Source organism: Corvus cornix, chromosome Z, assembly GCF_000738735.6.
Source record: "Corvus cornix cornix isolate S_Up_H32 chromosome Z, ASM73873v5, whole genome shotgun sequence".
NCBI lineage: Eukaryota > Metazoa > Chordata > Aves > Passeriformes > Corvidae > Corvus > Corvus cornix.
Genome location: NC_046357.1, coordinates 10,554,850 through 10,572,984, shown reverse-complemented (window position 1 = coordinate 10,572,984; position 18,135 = coordinate 10,554,850). Strand labels below are relative to the sequence as shown.

The 18,135-nt window shown below is 41.3% G+C and overlaps 1 protein-coding gene across 1 annotated transcript in view; it reads right to left on the bottom strand.

Annotated features, from left to right (window-relative positions):
* PLCXD3 (phosphatidylinositol specific phospholipase C X domain containing 3) overlaps positions 1-17,316 on the bottom strand; it is a 93,967-nt gene extending 76,651 nt beyond the window's left edge. Inside the window, exon 1 of the mRNA XM_039567631.1 lies at positions 17,142-17,316. Within this exon, the coding sequence (XP_039423565.1) occupies positions 17,142-17,244 (103 nt within the window). The 5' untranslated portion in view covers positions 17,245-17,316. The remainder of the gene's footprint in view (positions 1-17,141) is intronic.
* Between the last annotated feature and the right edge of the window lie 819 nt (positions 17,317-18,135).

Below are 18,135 nucleotides of genomic sequence, written 5' to 3'. Positions count from 1 at the left end.
TGTAAGTCTGCATATGGTCACTTCTGGAGTGCAGGACAATGGGGAGATTGCAGTACACTATTTATATGTCACTTTAAACATAATGTCTTCATTTGAAATAAATACTTTGGGGTTGATATATCTTGCAATTACTGGAACAATACACTTTCAAATGACTTAAGTAAAACTTTCATTTTTGAATGAGAGAATGCCTACATTCCATCCCAAATGGCTTATTCTTTTTTTGCTGTCCTTCATCAACTGCCGATGAAGAAATGCATTTTTTACTTCCCAAGTTCCTTTCCTCCAGCATTTCCTGGAAAACAGACAACAACAGTAAGGGCATTTCAGATCAAGGATTCTTTACAGACCTCTAAGGCCACAATAGGTAATGGTTATTGATGCTGGACTGTTGCCTTGCATGGAGGAAGTCCATTCAAGCCATGGAATAATTCAATTCAATAGACCCTACAGCAACTCTGAAACCTCATACTAAGATGGAGTGCTTTTTCTGGAAAGAACTCTGATCTCACTTTTAACAGATTTCTCAATCTATCAGTTGTTCTAGCAGTCTCATCGGTAAAAACATGCAGTTTAATTTCAAGCTGAATATATATGGAGAAAAATGACATTTATATTTCACTTCTTGACTACCCCCAGAGTATGCTGTGACAGTTATATTCCTACCAGAAAGCCATTCTGAAAAATCATTGCTCATATTCTTTAATCAGACTCAGAAACATTTTCATACCCTCTAGGAAGAGACAGCTCCATCAAAAATATGACTCTCACAGGATCTCTAACACCAACTTTCTTCATGGTCTTGATGTAGCAAATGGTCTCTTCAGGATTTCATAATTTCTAGTATCTGAATGAAATGTGTCATTAAAAGCTTTAAAGGGACAGCTCATGGAATAACTTATGGGACATCATCTTCAACTGACAGCTAAGGATACAGAGGCTGAAATGCACAGGCAGAGCAAAGACCTCAGCATCTTCTCTTGGTATCGCCAGCTTCCTCCTCTTCCCTATGACTGGGGTAAGCAATTCCTCATCATTTGCTCTTTTTGAGGCTTTGAAATTCAACTTTGACATACTAAACAGTAATACCCTCTTCCTAGGGTAGATTATGGAGAACAGCATAGTCAAAAACATACTTTTATACAGAATGGCACTGTCACATACATGAACCTTGAACAGCCTTCAAAAGCATAATGCCTTTATGAGGGTAAAAAGAGGATTGCATTAAGGGTGGAAGGGCTGTTTAAGCAGAATGAACAGAGTAACAAATACTGTGGTGATTGTGGGGTTTTGGCTTGGTTCTTTCTTTCTTTTGCAGATACAGGGACAGCTCATAAAGTCAGCATCGCTGCCTAAAAAAGAAGATAATTTGGTATCATGTGGACTCCCCAAGATGTACCCCAGCATTTTAATGCACATTTTCAGAAACTGTCCAAATTGAAAGTAACAGGAATTTTTTTCAGTACATATTACAAAAAAAGCTTCAGAAAGGGAGACACTAGTTATTTTTTCCACATCACCAGACCTTTTGTTTGTCTTCCTCTTATGGAATATTTCTACAACACAAGACATGACTAGCACCCCAGAACAACACATGGAGAGATCAAATTTTCTGCCTGGATCTTGTAGAGGTTAAGGATGAAATGCTGCCAGAGAAGCAATGACAGTGTAGGCAGTACCCAAAAATAATAGTTGAGCCTGCCTAGCTGGAATCTGATGGAAAGTGAGCTACAGACAACAGCTAAGGAACTGCCCTGATACAGCATGTGGTCAGGTGTGTCCCATGGGTCAGGGACAGCTAACCTCAAAGTATCACTGTATATTGAAAAGTAGTATTACTTTTAAGTGTTAATGTATTTCCTGGTGTCTTCCCTGTGATACATTTTCTTCTAGAAGAGAATGTGCTTTGACTCCAGCAAATAACAAAAATATAAGTTTACTTCTTACCTGAGTTACACCAATGACTAATTAAGGCCCATCTGGACGCTCCTCCAGTTTAGGGGAGGTTTCTTATAGTGTGAACAGTGCTATCAGCAGGCTGGTTCATATAAAAGACCTCATTGGTAAGAGACAAAGAATCCAAAATTTGCTGCTTGGTAAGTAGTGACTTCTGCATAATCATCAGGCTGTAATTCAATTAGTTTAGACTCTGCCACACACACAGCAACCTAGACACAGGCTCCAAGTTCACAGATGCTGGCTCTTTACCAGACTCTCATCACCAGACACCAGACTCTTTACCAGCTACTCATCACAAAACTCACTATAAAAGAGTACTGCATTTTGACAGCATTTAAGATGCCCCCTGCAGAGAAGAGCTCAGGGAGCAAGTCAAGTTGTGTAAAAAAACTCAGTCTTCCAGTGCCTGCCCAGGCTTTTCATACAGCATGGGAAAACCATTAACCAAGGCATTCACAGCACCAAGTTTTATACAACAACAGTTGTGGTAACTCACCCACAGTATGGATTAGCAGCAAACTAAATTTACACTACCCTTCCAAACTTGTCCCTGATGAAGAAATATAAATGCATTTTAATTGCTACTCTCTAAACTACTTCTTCTAAATGCTTTCTGCCAGAACATAATCTCAATTCAAGAGAAACCAGTGAGGAATGGATGAACATTTTTCATTGCTTAAGAAGTCTCTGGAAGTGTTTCGTGGAGAGTTCCCTCACAAGTAATCCCTCACCAACATGCTGCCAACCTGCAGCAGAGAGGTGCATCAGCTGCAACAGACAATGACCGGTGCTCCTGGAATCCATCTGACGTTATCCACACGCAGTGTAACGTGTGATTCCTAGAGATGGTCCTGTGCAGGGCCTGGCAAGTCCCTTCCAACCCAGCTTATTCTGTGAATACCATATCTCATTTGCAGCAGCACCAGATCCACCACCTCTATGTTAAACATCACATTTCTGAGCATGTGGCTCAGAAATCACCAGCAGTGGTAATTTCTTCCCAGCTGCCTCACCTGTCAGAATCCCAGCCTCTGCCACCCTCCAAGTCTCTTCCTGGATTTAACATGTTTTAAATCCTCCTTCTAAAAAGAACCCCTGACTTTCAGTTTATTTTTATCCAAATCAAGTTCATTTCTCTGTGATGCAATACAGGCCACCGTTTTCATGTGCTTCTTTATATTGGTATTATTTCAATAATGAGCTTGTTCTCATCTAGGTTGTTGGTGAAATATTAATTTAAAAATTAAAATATTAAATTTTAAATGAAACAGGACCCAAACATGGTAGCAATGAAGAAGCAACCTGTTCACTACCCAGTTTTACGGGTTCAGTGCTGCCTTCACCAGCAAGCCATTCAGATTGACTGGATTCAAACACTGCTACCAAGATTTATTTTGGATTTTTTAGCAAGTATCATACATAACAGGACAACTATAAAGAAATTTTAACCTGTTGTTTTGACAAAGTCGTTAATCAGCCCCACCCTTCATCCCCAAAGAAATTCCTTGAAGCGTATTTTTTTAAAAGTCATCATGAATTCACTGCCAAGAAGAGCAGCAAGAAGTATGTAACAGCAGGCATAGGCCTCCTGGCAAACATCATTTTAGGGCTTCAGTAATTTGATAGCTTGGTTTAAATTCAAACTATAAAAAATTTCAAACTATAAAAAAATTTTGTCAACAGTTTTCATTTTAAATATCCTAGCTTGGCACTCATGAAGCATTTCAATACTGCAATATTGCTTGATCACAGCACCAAATTGTCAGAACACAGCCCCATTCTGCTGTGAGCTTGCAAAAACCTTTTACCTGCATGATTTATCACTCACTTTACTAAAACTTCACAGCAAATTCTCTCACACTCATATTTTTTAAAGAAAGGCCTGGGCAGCAATGGTATACAGACAGTTCTCTCCAAACAGGGGTCCTGAGTACAAAATTTACTAGATAAGGGCACTGCAGCAATGCATGTCTTTGGAACACACATGAGAACAGCAGAAGTAAAATAGTCTTTTCAGAGCCCACAAAAAACTTAGCAGCTGGTGAAATGCCTGGGTATATCCTGTTATTTAGCAGTAAAATGTGGGCCCTGTTACCGTAAATTTCACTTATTTTCCCCAACAGCAGTGTAATTAATACCTGTGTCCCCTCTTTCTGAGCATACATTTTCTTTAACTTTTGTTGAAGTCTTCAAAGCAAAACCCGCCAACAAAAGACTCCTGGGCTATGCTCTAGATGCTTTCTGAAGCAATGCTTTGCAAAGAGATGAAGCTAAATCTGGCAGTGCTCACCCTGTAGTGTCCAGGCAGGGATTTAGAGTAGTAACCTAAATGCCTCATCTACAATCCTCCAGCCTTCAGAATATTTATTTCCTTTTTTTTTTTAACTTTATTCTCTCTCTTGCATCATTTTGGGAGCACGGATGAAACTACTGGTGCCTTCATGCTTTCAGGCAATGCTTATGAGGCTTCCAAGTGCTCACACCTTGCCTCTCTCCCCACCAGAATACATTAAAGTTTACAGCAATATGCAACTTGCTTAATAACCTTCACATCAGGAAACAATCCCACACTTTGGTTCTTTGCACGGGTGACTGAAGGACACAGATAAAACCAGCTGTCTGTGGTTCCCAGACTGAAAGGGGAAGAAGTGCTGCCGGATGGCACTAGGGAACATCCAGTGCAGTGCCGAGGCAGTGTTTGCATAGAACTCCAAGACACCACATGCACCCTTAATGTAATTCAGAATGTGCTGCTAACTGGCCTCCCTTTCTCTGCAGAGCTTGCAAACCTCCCATTTGGCTGGAGCTGCTGTAACCCTTTATTTGCTTTTCAAGTGAAGCCAGAAACCTTATCTCCTGCAGCTCACCCTCTAACCCATGGAGATCTGCCAAACCGCTTACAGCCTGGTCTCACCTCTGACTGGTCCTTCTTTTCAGAGACCACTTCAGAGGCGGGATGCAATGCAGTGCTCCGTATGCCATCACATTTGATGAACACATGCTGCTTTCCTGTGAAAAATGCTTCCTTTCCTTGCTGCTATGTCATAGTGCAAAGCACACTAATGTCATGTACAAGGCATAAAAATCAGATGTGTCTGCTGTCTTGAGAAGCTTTGGGTATCATCTTTCTCCTCTATGCTTAGGAAAATGCATGGTTTAAAGGTCAAGTCACTAAATTAAGATCTATATAACACAGGTTCATTTTCTATTCCTGCCTCAGCATCCCCCATTTTAATCAAGTAATTTAGTTTTCCTGTCAATGAAACATGGAAAACATCCTGTCATAATACAGAAAATAAATCCTTTATAATTTGTGTTTAGTATGGAGGCTATGGAGATGGTTAAATCATGCACACACTTTCCATGCTCTGACCATTTCTTTCAGACAAGCTTTAAGCCTATGTCTTTGGCTCAAGCATCAGCAAAAGCCAGAAGTCAGAAGCCCTGTCCTGGACCAGCCACACCACCAGTAACCAGTGTTTTTACATGCTGGTATAGAGCTGTGTCTACTTGCCTGGCCTAATGTCGAAGTCACCATGTCTGGCCACTTGCACTGTGATGTCTCAAGGATCTTCAGCTCTACTACTCTTCTCTGTGCCCAGTCCAGGTATCAAAAACTCTGTAAGTCCTTACCTTCAGTGCAGTACAGAAATCCATGCAGTGTTTTTGACAGCTACTCTTCTGTTCTCCCCAGCATAACTTAAACTAATGTTTTCAAGCCATCACACAGCAATACAACATGAAAATCCAGCCTAGATCAGAGACCAAAGCAAGAGGACTGGTCTTTTGGAAGAAGCTGTTCAAAAGAAACATGATGAGCCTTGGTGATCCACGGCTTCAGAAAACAGACCAATACTGCTGTTATGAAACAACTATACACAGCCTCAAATAACCCAAATTTTAAAGCCCTTTCTTGAAGAGTATTTTCTGTTTCAATGTCTATCTCAATTCCATAATAATTTCAGGAAAAAAAATCACTACATCTGCATTGGGAGACAAAACCCAGAAATTTTAACCTTTACCTACTCTAGTTCCAAGAGTTCTCCAGACTTCAATTAAAAGATATCTTAAAAGATATGTTAAGACTTCGAAAATAAGCTAGCTTGTTTTTGAAATACTTTGGGCTAAATATTAAAGTGTGTTATTACATAAATGTTTATTAAATAAATGTAAATACACAGTATTTTCTACAGTAAAAAGGAGCAAGTCTGTGAAAGGCCTCCTAGCTCAAACACCATTACAGTACAGATAAAACCCAAAATATTACTTAGTGGTATTTCAGTCTCAAAATAATCAATTAGACTATATGCTATTTCCTCCTCTTCTGTAGACAAGGGCCTGATATAGCACCATTAGTCACCACAGTGTATATGTCAGCTGATTTTGCAATGCAATAGGTAAAATCCCAGAACCTGCTTTTCTCTTGTTGTTCCCTGATTTATATTTAGGTCATAAGCAAAGACAATGGAATTTTTGGATAAAGCTGAACTATAAAGCTTGTGGTTTTTTCACTCTGAAGATAGATTATTTTTTCTTTCATGTAGCTATTTAATCATGGTTCACTTAAAAACTATAAACAACATAAACTGGTACTCTTCTTTCTGACAAATGCATTACATTGGGTGGTTTAGAGGGCCATGTTTAAGTTCATCATCTAGTCCGCATTGCTTTCTTCAGCTGCTCAGAGCAATTTATTCATCAAGAGCTAACTGAGGGAGATTCAATTCCACCCTGCATAGTGTACAAAGTAAAAATACCATTCCTGCTCTGACTTAGTGACATTTCATACAGATCTGCATTTACACATGGTATATGGCAGTGGGAAACCAGACTCAGTTAGATTCCTGTTAAAATTTCTCCTCTCACTGAGTAAATCCTGTTATCCAATAAACTGCTGAGAACCAAACTAGAGGAAAAGAACCCACCAGAACAATGAACTTAGTAGAACTTAGGGAAAAAAGTTCACTTTAAACATAGTATTTCCCTTCTCTCCTCCTGGATCTTTCCTGGTTTGCCTGTAAGTTGGAGTGAATTTTTAAAACACATTACTTTGTCTTACATAGTAACTTGTAAGCACTGTTTTAATGTAGCAGGCAGAAAGCCAGGTCTGTTAGCCTGTCCCTACTTACTTTCAAATGCGATTTCCACATAGAATATTTCTCCATGTCTCTATTGGTTTTATAAATCCCCTAACTATTTCTGGCCTGTATCCCACACTTAAGACAGAGCTGAAGTAACACCTGATGGAAAGTGAGATGTAAAAGGGATTGCATTTTGCTTCTTGGCTTCTGCATTGCAGGAACAGCATGCTATTGTAGACAATAGCAATTTCAAAATGAAAAGGTATTATCTCTCACTTGACTTGGAGAAGCTGCTTTCAAGGAATTTAGTTTCTTTATCAGCACTTCTGAATACCTTCTGAAATACAAAAACAATTAATTAAACCTAAAAATGACAACAAAACACCATCATCTTCTTTCTCCATGGGAAAATTCAAGCTCATTCACAGCCTAGGGTAGATGGTTTGAAGATTAAGAAATGTTGTCTCTCTTAGTACATCTGGCAAAGCAATGCCAAATAAAGATAAAATCCAGTTCTGAAAACTACACAGGCCAGAAGAGTACATGTATACACATAGGGGGGAATATTCATTTATTCTCACTTTGTCCTTGAGCCTTTTCCATGGTACAGATCAGAGATGACACCAGAGCTAGGGCACTGAACTAACTGCACCATTGATCGCCCTTCAGCACAACACTTCTCCCCCTGGCCCTAGACCTCCACCTTCACATCACCGAATTTAACCCTGTTTCAATCCTCTTTGTGTTTATTTATCCAGGTACAAACAGGGCTTGCCTGCAAACTGAAGTCACTTTCCAATAGCAGAGATTACTTTTGGTTTTGTGAAGGATGCAGCCTCCAATGAAACTGTAAGAATTCTGTGGTACAAAGCATATTAAAAAGCAGCTAGGAACTGAAATCCTAACATGGACCAGACCACCCAACTCTACAGTGACTTGTTCTGACCCCTGCCGGGCAGGATGATGTGGCAGGGCCAAATACACAATGGCACAAAAGCCAATCATTTCTTTGCAGTACCACCAGCACATCATCCTAAGCTCTCAAAGAAGTCAGTGTTCATTTTATTGGTTCATACTCTATTTTCAGAGAGAAGAGTCTGAAGCATTCCCAGCCAGTTCATTAAAACTGGTCTTAGAAATCCCAGTTTTCTCCATATTTCACACTACAATTTCTAAAGGAAATCCTGCCTCATGCACACTAGAAGCAACAGCATTCATTTGTACGTGTGCTGTACATGTCCTTCACAGTGTCCCTTGGCTTGTTTCCCCTATAATACAGCTACATCCAAAAATTACTGAAGCTGGCTTGTTTTCTCCTTATGTATTGTCAACTTATAAAATGTTTCTCAAAATACTCACTAGGCACATGCACTAAATAACACTTGGCTAGCAGCATGCGTCCAGCTCCCTCTCACAGCAAGAGCCTGCACTCCTAGATAAGCCTTGAAGCATGTCTAGACATGTGTTCCCCATTCCCATCCTGGACAGCAGCTGTTTTGAGGTGATCTCTCCACTTGAAAGAACGGCTGTCCATTTTTCACCAGAAGCAGAGGAAGCCGGAACTCCCACTGAGCAATGCTTTGCAGATTTCAGTTCATCAAAACTGAATATTTCCCTACTACTGGCAAAGTTTTGCTTTAACCATGGAAATGGTGAGAGAACTATACAAGGTGGAACTATAGAAGTTGAAGAATTAAAAACAAAACAAAACAAAACAAAACAAACAAACAAATACACAAACATGGCCCAAAACAGACAATTCCAGATTTGGATACACATACATGGTATAGGTGTTCTGAATTTAAACATACAAGTCTTTTCTATACGAAAAACATACTAATGCAACCCCCCTAAAAGGGTTTTTTTTAGTGCACTGAGGATACAGATGAATACAAACAATGACAACATCCGCTACTCAGTGTCCAAGCTAGATTTTTGCCTCTTCCAATCAATACCCTCCTCCTCCTTTTTGTGGCTTGGAGTGACTGCAGAATTCCTGTTTAAAACCAGGTTCATCCAATCCCTGTTTACCCCAGTGAATGATTCTGGGCTACTGCAGTGCCATGCAGAGTGCCAACACAGCCTTCATTGCTTTCCAGCAATGGAAAAAGCAACTGGCATGTGCCTCCTGCAGGAGCTGCAAAGTGATCTCCTGATCTGGCCACCACACACAGATGAGCCCCTCTGGAGATGCTGGCACTTCAAGTCTGAGGGAACCCATCCAAGCGTCTCACATTTTTGGATCACATGATGGGAACATGCATCCTCACAAATGAAACAGAAGGGACACCACTACCCCAGTTTGCATGGCTTCTGATACAGTATTTGTGAACATGATCTATGCAATTAGAACAGTCTTGCAAAATTTTAGGGTTTCAACAGAAAGAAAGAAGACTAATCCCAAAATAGCAAATCTCCTGCAATTCCTGTTCTAGCACCTAGAATGAGTACCTGCTCAAAATTCTCAGTTGACAAAGCAACTTTTGGGTAGCATTCACAATGGATGGAAAGCAATACTCCACCAAAAGCTTTTAGAGCTTGAGAAGTGTAAAACAGCACCTTTTCTTCCAAAGCACAGTCCAGGGGTCAGTGAAATCTTCTGTAACTCACTGAGCAGACTTCCTAACCCAGCTCTCCTCCTAAGAGCAAGGCCAGCCTCCGTATCAGTGGTCTCCTTGAGATTACCAGACCCAGTCTACAAATCAGAAAACATGGCAGAGATTTCTAGCAGCTGTCTTAAGATCATTCAGCAGCTTCACAGTTAATGAAAATGTGTCAAACTTTTCCATTTCTCTTTCACCTTTTAATGGCAGGCATCTGAGTGAAATAGCAGAAGACAGTTCCAGTCACATGGTGGTTCAGGAGATGTACAAAGATGCCATTTGGTTTTGGTGTGAACACCCAGACTAGCCTGAAGCATGTGTTTTTGAAGGGTGTATTTTGAAGGTTCAAGTTCTAACAGAAGGATTTAGCAAAACTAACAAACTAATAACCTTGGAAGCTCTAAAGCATCAATTTGATTGCACAGCACTACACATAATTCATCTATTCTACATTTTTCCCACTCTAACTTAAATCACAGTTTGGTAATCTTTCATAATTATAAAACCAAGCTGCATGTCTGCCAATGTATAAATAAAAGCCAAATGTTTAATAGGATTTTTAAAAATCTTCTATTCAAACACAAAAACACTATGGATGATAGCATGACAACAAGGTAAAGCATGAAGTATAGTATTCATCTAACTGGAGTTTGTTTTGTTAAAAAAAAAAGGCTACAGAATTTATTGAAGGCTACATTAGTTCAGTACCCTTTATCTGGGCTTTTTTAAATTACAAGCAAAATTCATAATCCAGCAGACTTCATGGATAGGTTTTTGCCTTGATGGCAGCAGCATGTGTCATGTATCTCCAATCATCTGAAACATCCTAAGTGACACACACAGAGGAGAGCAAAGCCTGGAACCACAACAACGGAAATCCATTTCTTCTTTCCATCCTCTATCTTTTTTCATCTATTCTGCAGTATTTTATTTTCTCAGTTGAAACACTAAGTATTTAAGCATGAGGTATGTGAGCTAACCAGGTAAGAGATTAGAGGAACTTTATTTAATATGAACAGAGACATTTTAAAGGACAGCAAAGCATCTGAAAACTGTTTTAGCAATTTGTTCCAAATTAGATTATGGTGAAAACTGAGATGGTATTAAAATAGACAGAAAAATAGAAACCTGGACTTTCTAAAATGAAATAATATATTTCAGCCTTTCTGTACAGTTATTAGCTGACACTATATAGCTGTTAAAAACAATGGAAAAGATTAAACCAAGGTTTGCTACAGTAGGTCAAATGAAAAACCATTCAACTTTGCAAAAGTTTAGATTAAAATCCAAAACTTCAAGTTTTGAACCACATTTCTTCCCAATTATACTGTTTGCAGTGTCCCATGGGCTATACTGTAGAGATTGCACAAGGAGGTATGTTCACAAATTAAGCACCTATAATTCGAACCTGCTTTGAAGAAAGGACAAAATGGGAACGAAAGTCATTTTCCCTGGAACTGGCTGCTCTTTGAGGAGTAGAGCAATTAAACACAAATCTGTCTACTAAATCTGAATGGTATTTATAAATTATATACAATTAATTTCTAAAAAAGTAGTGAACATTTTCATTTTTTTTCTATACAGAACTGTAGAAGAGATTGCATAGCACTCTTAGGGACTTAAAGTTGCAGTCTGCATAACTCTGTCTACTTGGGACCTGCATTTTAAACTACTTACACAGTTGAGTGTGTCTCACAGTTGAGCATCTTCAAAGGAAGATCCATTCTGCGTGAAAGACAGGAGTTCAAGTTGCACTATAGTAAGAACTGTAGGAAGTTACCAAACATAAAACACACACCAAGCACAAAGTTAGAGACTGTCAGAAGGTAAGGGCAGTTTGGATACACAGAACAGTCAAGAAATGTTCAGATGAGAGGAAAAAACCCAGCAGTTCATTGAGTTGGAAAGACAGAAATAATTCCAGATGGCAACAAAGCTGTTCCCTCTGCCACACCTGCCACAGTGGCAGGATGCAAGGCAGGTCGGAGAAGGCAGTTCTGCTGGAACTGAGCCACGGGAGACACAGTGGACAGAGACTGCTGGATTAATAAACAGCCCCTGTTGGGAAACCAAGCAAAGGCAGTTTCGAATTACCTCTGGTAGCAGATGGGCAAGTAACCGAAGGGCTTGAACTGTTTGATTTTTACGGCAGTGTGAGTAACCAAACAGTTTTATTTTGTGTGTGCTAGAAACGTGTCACAGCAGGAGAAATTAATGGCAAATGCCACAGGAAACTGTATCACACAGAAATGTTTCTGAAGGGGTTGAAAATCACACATTAGCATGTGCAAGGCCAGTGAGAAACTGTTTTGTGGATAAAAGTGATTGATGTAAAAAAGAAGACCATCAACAAATTTAAAAAGAGCTATCCTAAAAGAAGGTCAGTTATAAGGATATTTGCTCATTTTCTGATCAGAAAAGAAAGCATAAGGTACTTATTTCTGGTAGAAGAACACTGAAAATGGAATGGAAGGCACAGCGGAAAAAGAAAGAACTCTCCTAGGTACATACACATGTCAAAAGCTAATGGGCAACTTGCATTATAGTTTTATTTATAAGTTTACCTTCATCATTCGTTTACAGTTCTAGGCAAAGCTAATTTTGTACAGAATTAGACCCAGGCAAGTGAAGCAGAGGTATTCTGCTGACCGCTAGCAGAAAGACAAGGGTGAAAGAGGTCCCACTTCTCAAAGACAATCACCCTTCACTCTTAAACCAAGTCCAAATCATCGGCTATTCAAGCTCAAAATTAAAGAGTTTCCTAAGAACATTTAAACAGTGAAAATGCTGTGCATCTGCATAACCAACAAGGAAGAATTTCTAGCCTTTTTTAAGACGAAAGAATTTCCCCATGGGGCTGAAAATGAGACATGCCTGTCCAAGAAACAAAATTATCACTTGAACATTTGCAAGCTATTACAGTGGAAGTTAAAATATTTGAAACAGAGCTGTTATGGTAATGCAGCAGTGCTATCATTCACAAAAATGGCTAAAATATTCCAACTGCATTAACTTGCTTTTCCCAAGTCTCTCCATACCATGTTCAATATCCCAATACATCTTTGACATTTGACACTAAAACACATCCTCCTCTTTGTAAAGTAACTCCCTATGAGGTCTTGCTCTTTCTTTTCAAAGTGTGATGATAGTGGGAAATACAAATGTCAAGCCTCAAAGTCTCCTTCTAAAGAGAGATAATGTTAAAATTTTCACTTGACAACTGCTTCTTAAAGATGAGCCAAGGTAGTTCTGCTATGTCTAAAAATTGCTTTCCAGGTGATGGACAAAGAACTTCATATGTAAAAATGCAAAAAAACCCCCAAAACTCATCTGAAAAACAACGAAAGCCAATGAGGTCCTGTGCAAATAATTTTCGTGAAAATTGTACTGTTCATCTTGCACCCTTGAGCGACAAGAACATCTGCTGAAGTCAGAGGTCGCACCTGCACAAGGATATCAGAAACTCTCCTATGAAACAAATGCCTGAAGCATCACAGCTCGTCAAAGTTATGCACTCAAGAGATATTCTGGGTCTTTAATCCATTTAGAAGATTTTAACTACACTATATGTAGGGCAGACATGTCCCTAGCATGCATCAAGACTGCTCATACGTCTGATCTTAGGCTAGCACCAGTTTTGGTTGAGGGATGAATTACTTGAGGGAGAAAATACTCTTTTCCATCATAAATTATTCTTATGGACTTCTCAGAATCTTGGAATATTAGCACCAGGAGAAAAGGCAACAAAGATTACACAAATTATTTGTACAAAAACTCTGATATTAAACTAGACATATATTTAAAGACTGTCAATAAGAAAGTTTATTGACCAGTAAGTGGAACAATTCATAAGGAAATACTGCCTACTGATGTCTATTTACTGCACTGCATGTAACTGATATGCTCAGCTCAGATTAGGAGAGTGCATTGACACAGCAGAATACACAGGTTCTCCATACCTCACCTTTTAGCCTCAACCTGGGGGCAGAACTTGGGGGCACAAAGATTTCAGTCCTATAAACATGCAGTATCTATGAAAACCTACTTCTTATCTTGGTCAAAGTGTCACAGGCACCGACAAAGCCCATTTTACCAACTACTGAAAGACATCCCCCCTGCAAAGACCAGAATCCACAGTCCTCCATCTTTTATTAGCCAAACAGTTGAGAGTCTAGCCAGGCAGATCCTTTAACATAAGAGGCAGTTTGCAAACACTAGAAGACATACACCTTGGCCCAAAGTCCTAAGAATATATCCTTTAATTATTCTAATTGTCATAGCAATAGAAGATTAAATATGTGTGGCATTTTCTGGAAACTAACAGATTATTTTATTTCCAAAAAGTGTATGGTGTTATTTGCTACTATTATCACTTGAGGAAAACCTGCAGCATAGAGAACACAGACACAGTCAGCTCAAAGAAAGAAGAAAACCTCATAGAATATGCATCATCCTCATATTTGGAAGAAATTCAAATGGAAAAGTTTCTGACAGACAAAGCTGGCACGTGTTATATTAGAGATTTCTGTCTCATCTCGCAGGTTCCTGAAGTTGGGAAAACAAAAGGACCTAGCTTGAACTGTGGAGAATGAAATGAGTAGAAGAACTTAACTGAAATACTAGCAAAATCCAGCACAGATTTGTTATTTACGAAAGTATAAGGGGTGGTAAGTAGTATAAATTTGTACCTGCATAAGCTTAGCAACTGAACAATAAAAGGGTGTGATCAATGTTTTAAAAAATATTATGAACAGAACATTCCTTCAACAATATTGTTTAAATACAGTCATGACAGAATATTATGGGGGTTTTTGCTTCTCTTTGCAACAGTTACAATGATACAAGCATATCTGTGCAAAGACAACAGAGAGTATCACCTCAGTTCCAAGCATTCCTTCTAGACAATGAGAAATGTACTGATGATTTCTAATAAAACTTTTCCCCCCTAATACAGTGGATCACCCTTTGTAAAGGAAAATTCATTCTAACATTTTCAAGCTAAGAGTTTGTTTTCTTCAACATTAGCATTGGACTGACTGTTAGCTCTGGCTCCAGAACTGAATTTCATCCAGCTGAATTAAGGTCAAAATCAGTATTCCTACTGTGCAAGGGAAGTTTAAATCCTGCTGGAAAAAAAAAATAAAGAATGCACTGTTAACTTCTTCTGGTAAAGAGAAATAAAAGGCAATGTAAATAAAATGCTGTTCACATGATATGACAGTATTTCTATGAGTACATTAGTAGTAAACACTAGCTTCACAAACAGTGAAAAATTCACAAGTTAAAACTATGAAGATTTGACACATGAAGGTTTGGATTACACACAGTCCTTGCATTAACCTCTTGAATTCTAGTTATATGTTAACAGCTATGATGCACACATCATTGATGCTCACCTGTAGACATATGGGAGAAAACTTTCAAATAAATATTATGAATGTCTGAAAGGTTATTTCTTCTTAAAGGATTAAATCAATCCCATGTTAGCCCTTGTACCTAATATTGTGTATGTCTACATTGTATGCTGAACATAATAATAATGTTAAAATAATAATAATAATAATGATGTTAAAAGGTAGTATTTAAACTGCACTGCTACCTATAATCTGTGTGCCATGCTCCCTAGCTGACAAATTCATATGGGCTATATTGCCACCCTCCCCATAAGACTCTACTTGCCAAACCTGGCATTTAAAAAGTGAGACAGGTAGGTAAGAGGTCTGTGTCAATTTACACTAATAGAAGGACCATTTTCAAAGGTCTTAACACTATGCCGCTCAAATCATGTAAGTTTTTCTGCTAATTTCACCAAAGGCAAGACTGTGTGTGTGGCTGTTACATGAACAAAATCGTGCTGCCGTGGGATCAGTCTCTGCACTTACAGCCTGCAGAAGTTGCCCACTGCATAATGCTATATTAGGATTAACTGGCCCAGCCTGCTCTATGTTGGTCTGTTTGTTTTTAATTTAACATGTTAACAAGGTGTGAAAGGTTGTATTATTACTGTGAAAGCTCTGAGAAATGTCCACTGCAAAAAACTGTGCACAGTTTTTAGAAAGAGGCTGTGAGAAAGTAACTGAGAGATCTTGGTGAGATGGATGTACCTGTAACAGCCTCCTGACGCTTCCTTCAGCAAAGGAAGCCACTTAACGGTGATGCATTAAAAAGGCAATTTTTGCATCTGGAAGCAAGTTATGTTTCATCATATCTCCTCAAACCAGGAAAAAGTCTCTAAAACAATACATTTAACCTGAAAAGCCACCATGCATCTGAAAGAGATTCATTTCTCATCGTGCCAATATTCCATAAGAGCATTCTGCAGTGTGTGGGCTAATGAAAAGTTATTAAAACTAAAAGATTTTGATCCAATAGAATTTGATGTAACACTTGCAGATGCTGGGTTCCTATGCCTTGGAGGGACAGAATTTTATACAGGATTTATTCAACCAACAGCAGCACTCCGTGTAGCAAGTAAAATGCTAGACACAGCTTGTGTGAACTGCAAGAAACTAAGAGGCAATTTTAGAAGGGCACACCTGTGTCTAAATGCAACTGTAGAAAACACATTTTTGCAAATATCAGCTACATTGTCTTAAAGTATCTTTAGCGTTGTAAAAACTGGTGTAACATGAGCAGCTACTACACAAAACTTGCAAGAAGTGAACGTTCTCATAAGAAGCTTAAAAGACACTAGAGCTTCAGCATCTCCAAAACCTCATTCCAGTAAGACACCTCAGAGAGGAAGGATGCTGGTAAAGAGGTCTTGCAAAACCTTGAGGTGCTCCCTCAAACCAGAGATCATCTGAATTAATTACTGGTTTGCATTCTAACATGTGTTTTGCCTAAGTCTACAACCGTAGTTAATATCTTAAAAAAAAAAAAAAGAAATGCTGAGAGGGCAGGAAAGAGTTCATAGTCTGAGCATCATCACCTGCCACCCCTGATCTTATTTAAAATTGTGTTGAGATCGAGCGTTTTCTGACAGCGACATGACATGAAGCCGCACACTGCCGCAGCCTGCCTCCCCTCCCGCAGCCGCAGCCCTGCGTCCGTTCCCGCTCCGACCGACCTCGCCGCACAACTTTACGGGGAAAAGGGCAGTATGTGGCATTTAAGTCAGGGGAGGTTTACTGATCGGCCAATTCGGCGGTAGAGGAAGGAACAGGCCCCCTTCTCACCCCGACACCAGGTACAGCCACGCACTCCGCACCCGCCGCCCCCAGCCGCTCAGAGCGCGGGGCTGCGGGAGCCGCGTCCCGCCGGCGCCTGTGTCCGCACCTGCCCGGCTCGCTCCCACCCCCCTCGCACAGGCAGCGCACGGCAGCGCGGCAAAGGACGGGCACGGAGCCCCGCGGCAGCGCGGTAGAGATCTCCGCGGAGCCCCGTGGCAGCACGGCCGGGGCGCGCCGCCTCCCCAGCGGCGTGGAGCACTGAACCGCGCCGAGCGCCCCCTTCCCGGCGCAGGGCGGCCGCGGGGCGGGGAGCCGGGAGCACCCACCCGGGATGGCCAGGTTGGTGAGCGGGGTGCTGTGCAGGCTGCCGGGAAGCGCTGCCATCCAGTCGGCGAAGAGCAGCTCGTTCTTCCCCTGCGACGAAGCCATGCTGCCGCCGCAGCTGTGCCACCGCCGCCTCTCGCTCCAACTCGCCCAGTCCCGGCCACTGCCACTGCCACAGCCCCGCCGAGCCCGGGCCCCGCCCGCCTGGCACCGCCTCCCCCCGCCCCGCCGAGCCCCCGCCGCCTCCCCGCGGCGCGGCGTGAGAGCCCTCGGGGCCGGTACCGGGCGCTGCGCGGCCGGACGGCAGCGGCGGGCTCGGCCCGGGCACTCGGCTGGCGATCCCGCCCCGACTACCGCGGGGCTGGGGAGGGAGCGGCGTCACGGCCCGGCCGTGGCGGGTCCGCACCGCCCCGGCCCCGGGCACCCCGGGCTCGCAGCGCTCCGGCCCCACCATCCCGGCCCGGGCCAGGGGCGGCAGCAGAACCCCCGGGAGCGCGGGGCTGGCGCTGGCCGGGCGTCCGTGCCTGGGATGGCGCTCGGGGCCCCAGCTGGCGGCTGGTGTCCCTGGGCCTCAGCAGAATCTCTCTGACCTTGGCGATGGTTCGGCTGAGTGCCCCGCGTCTGGACCCGGCATCCCTCGCATCCCTGCCAGCTTCATCTGCCTTTGCTAAGAACGTCTCTTTTTGCAATGGGTCACTCACATGAAAAAAAACTGTGCGCCTTAGTTGAGCACGCCATGGAAATCTAATTTTTTGGCAATAATTTTTTATTCTTCTTTGAAGACGATCCAAAGTAGTATCTTCTATTCTCATCCCCAGCCTGACTTTGGAGAAACATCTTAGTGTTGGCAGTAATGAAGTATTTGTGTGGCTGCCTCCAGATGGATGAATGAATGAACCTGATAAAGCTATGTGAACCATTTTGAACTGTTAGAACAAGCCTGGTCTTTTCAACTTTAGTGTTACCCATTTTCGTGAAAGTTGTTTATAAATGTGT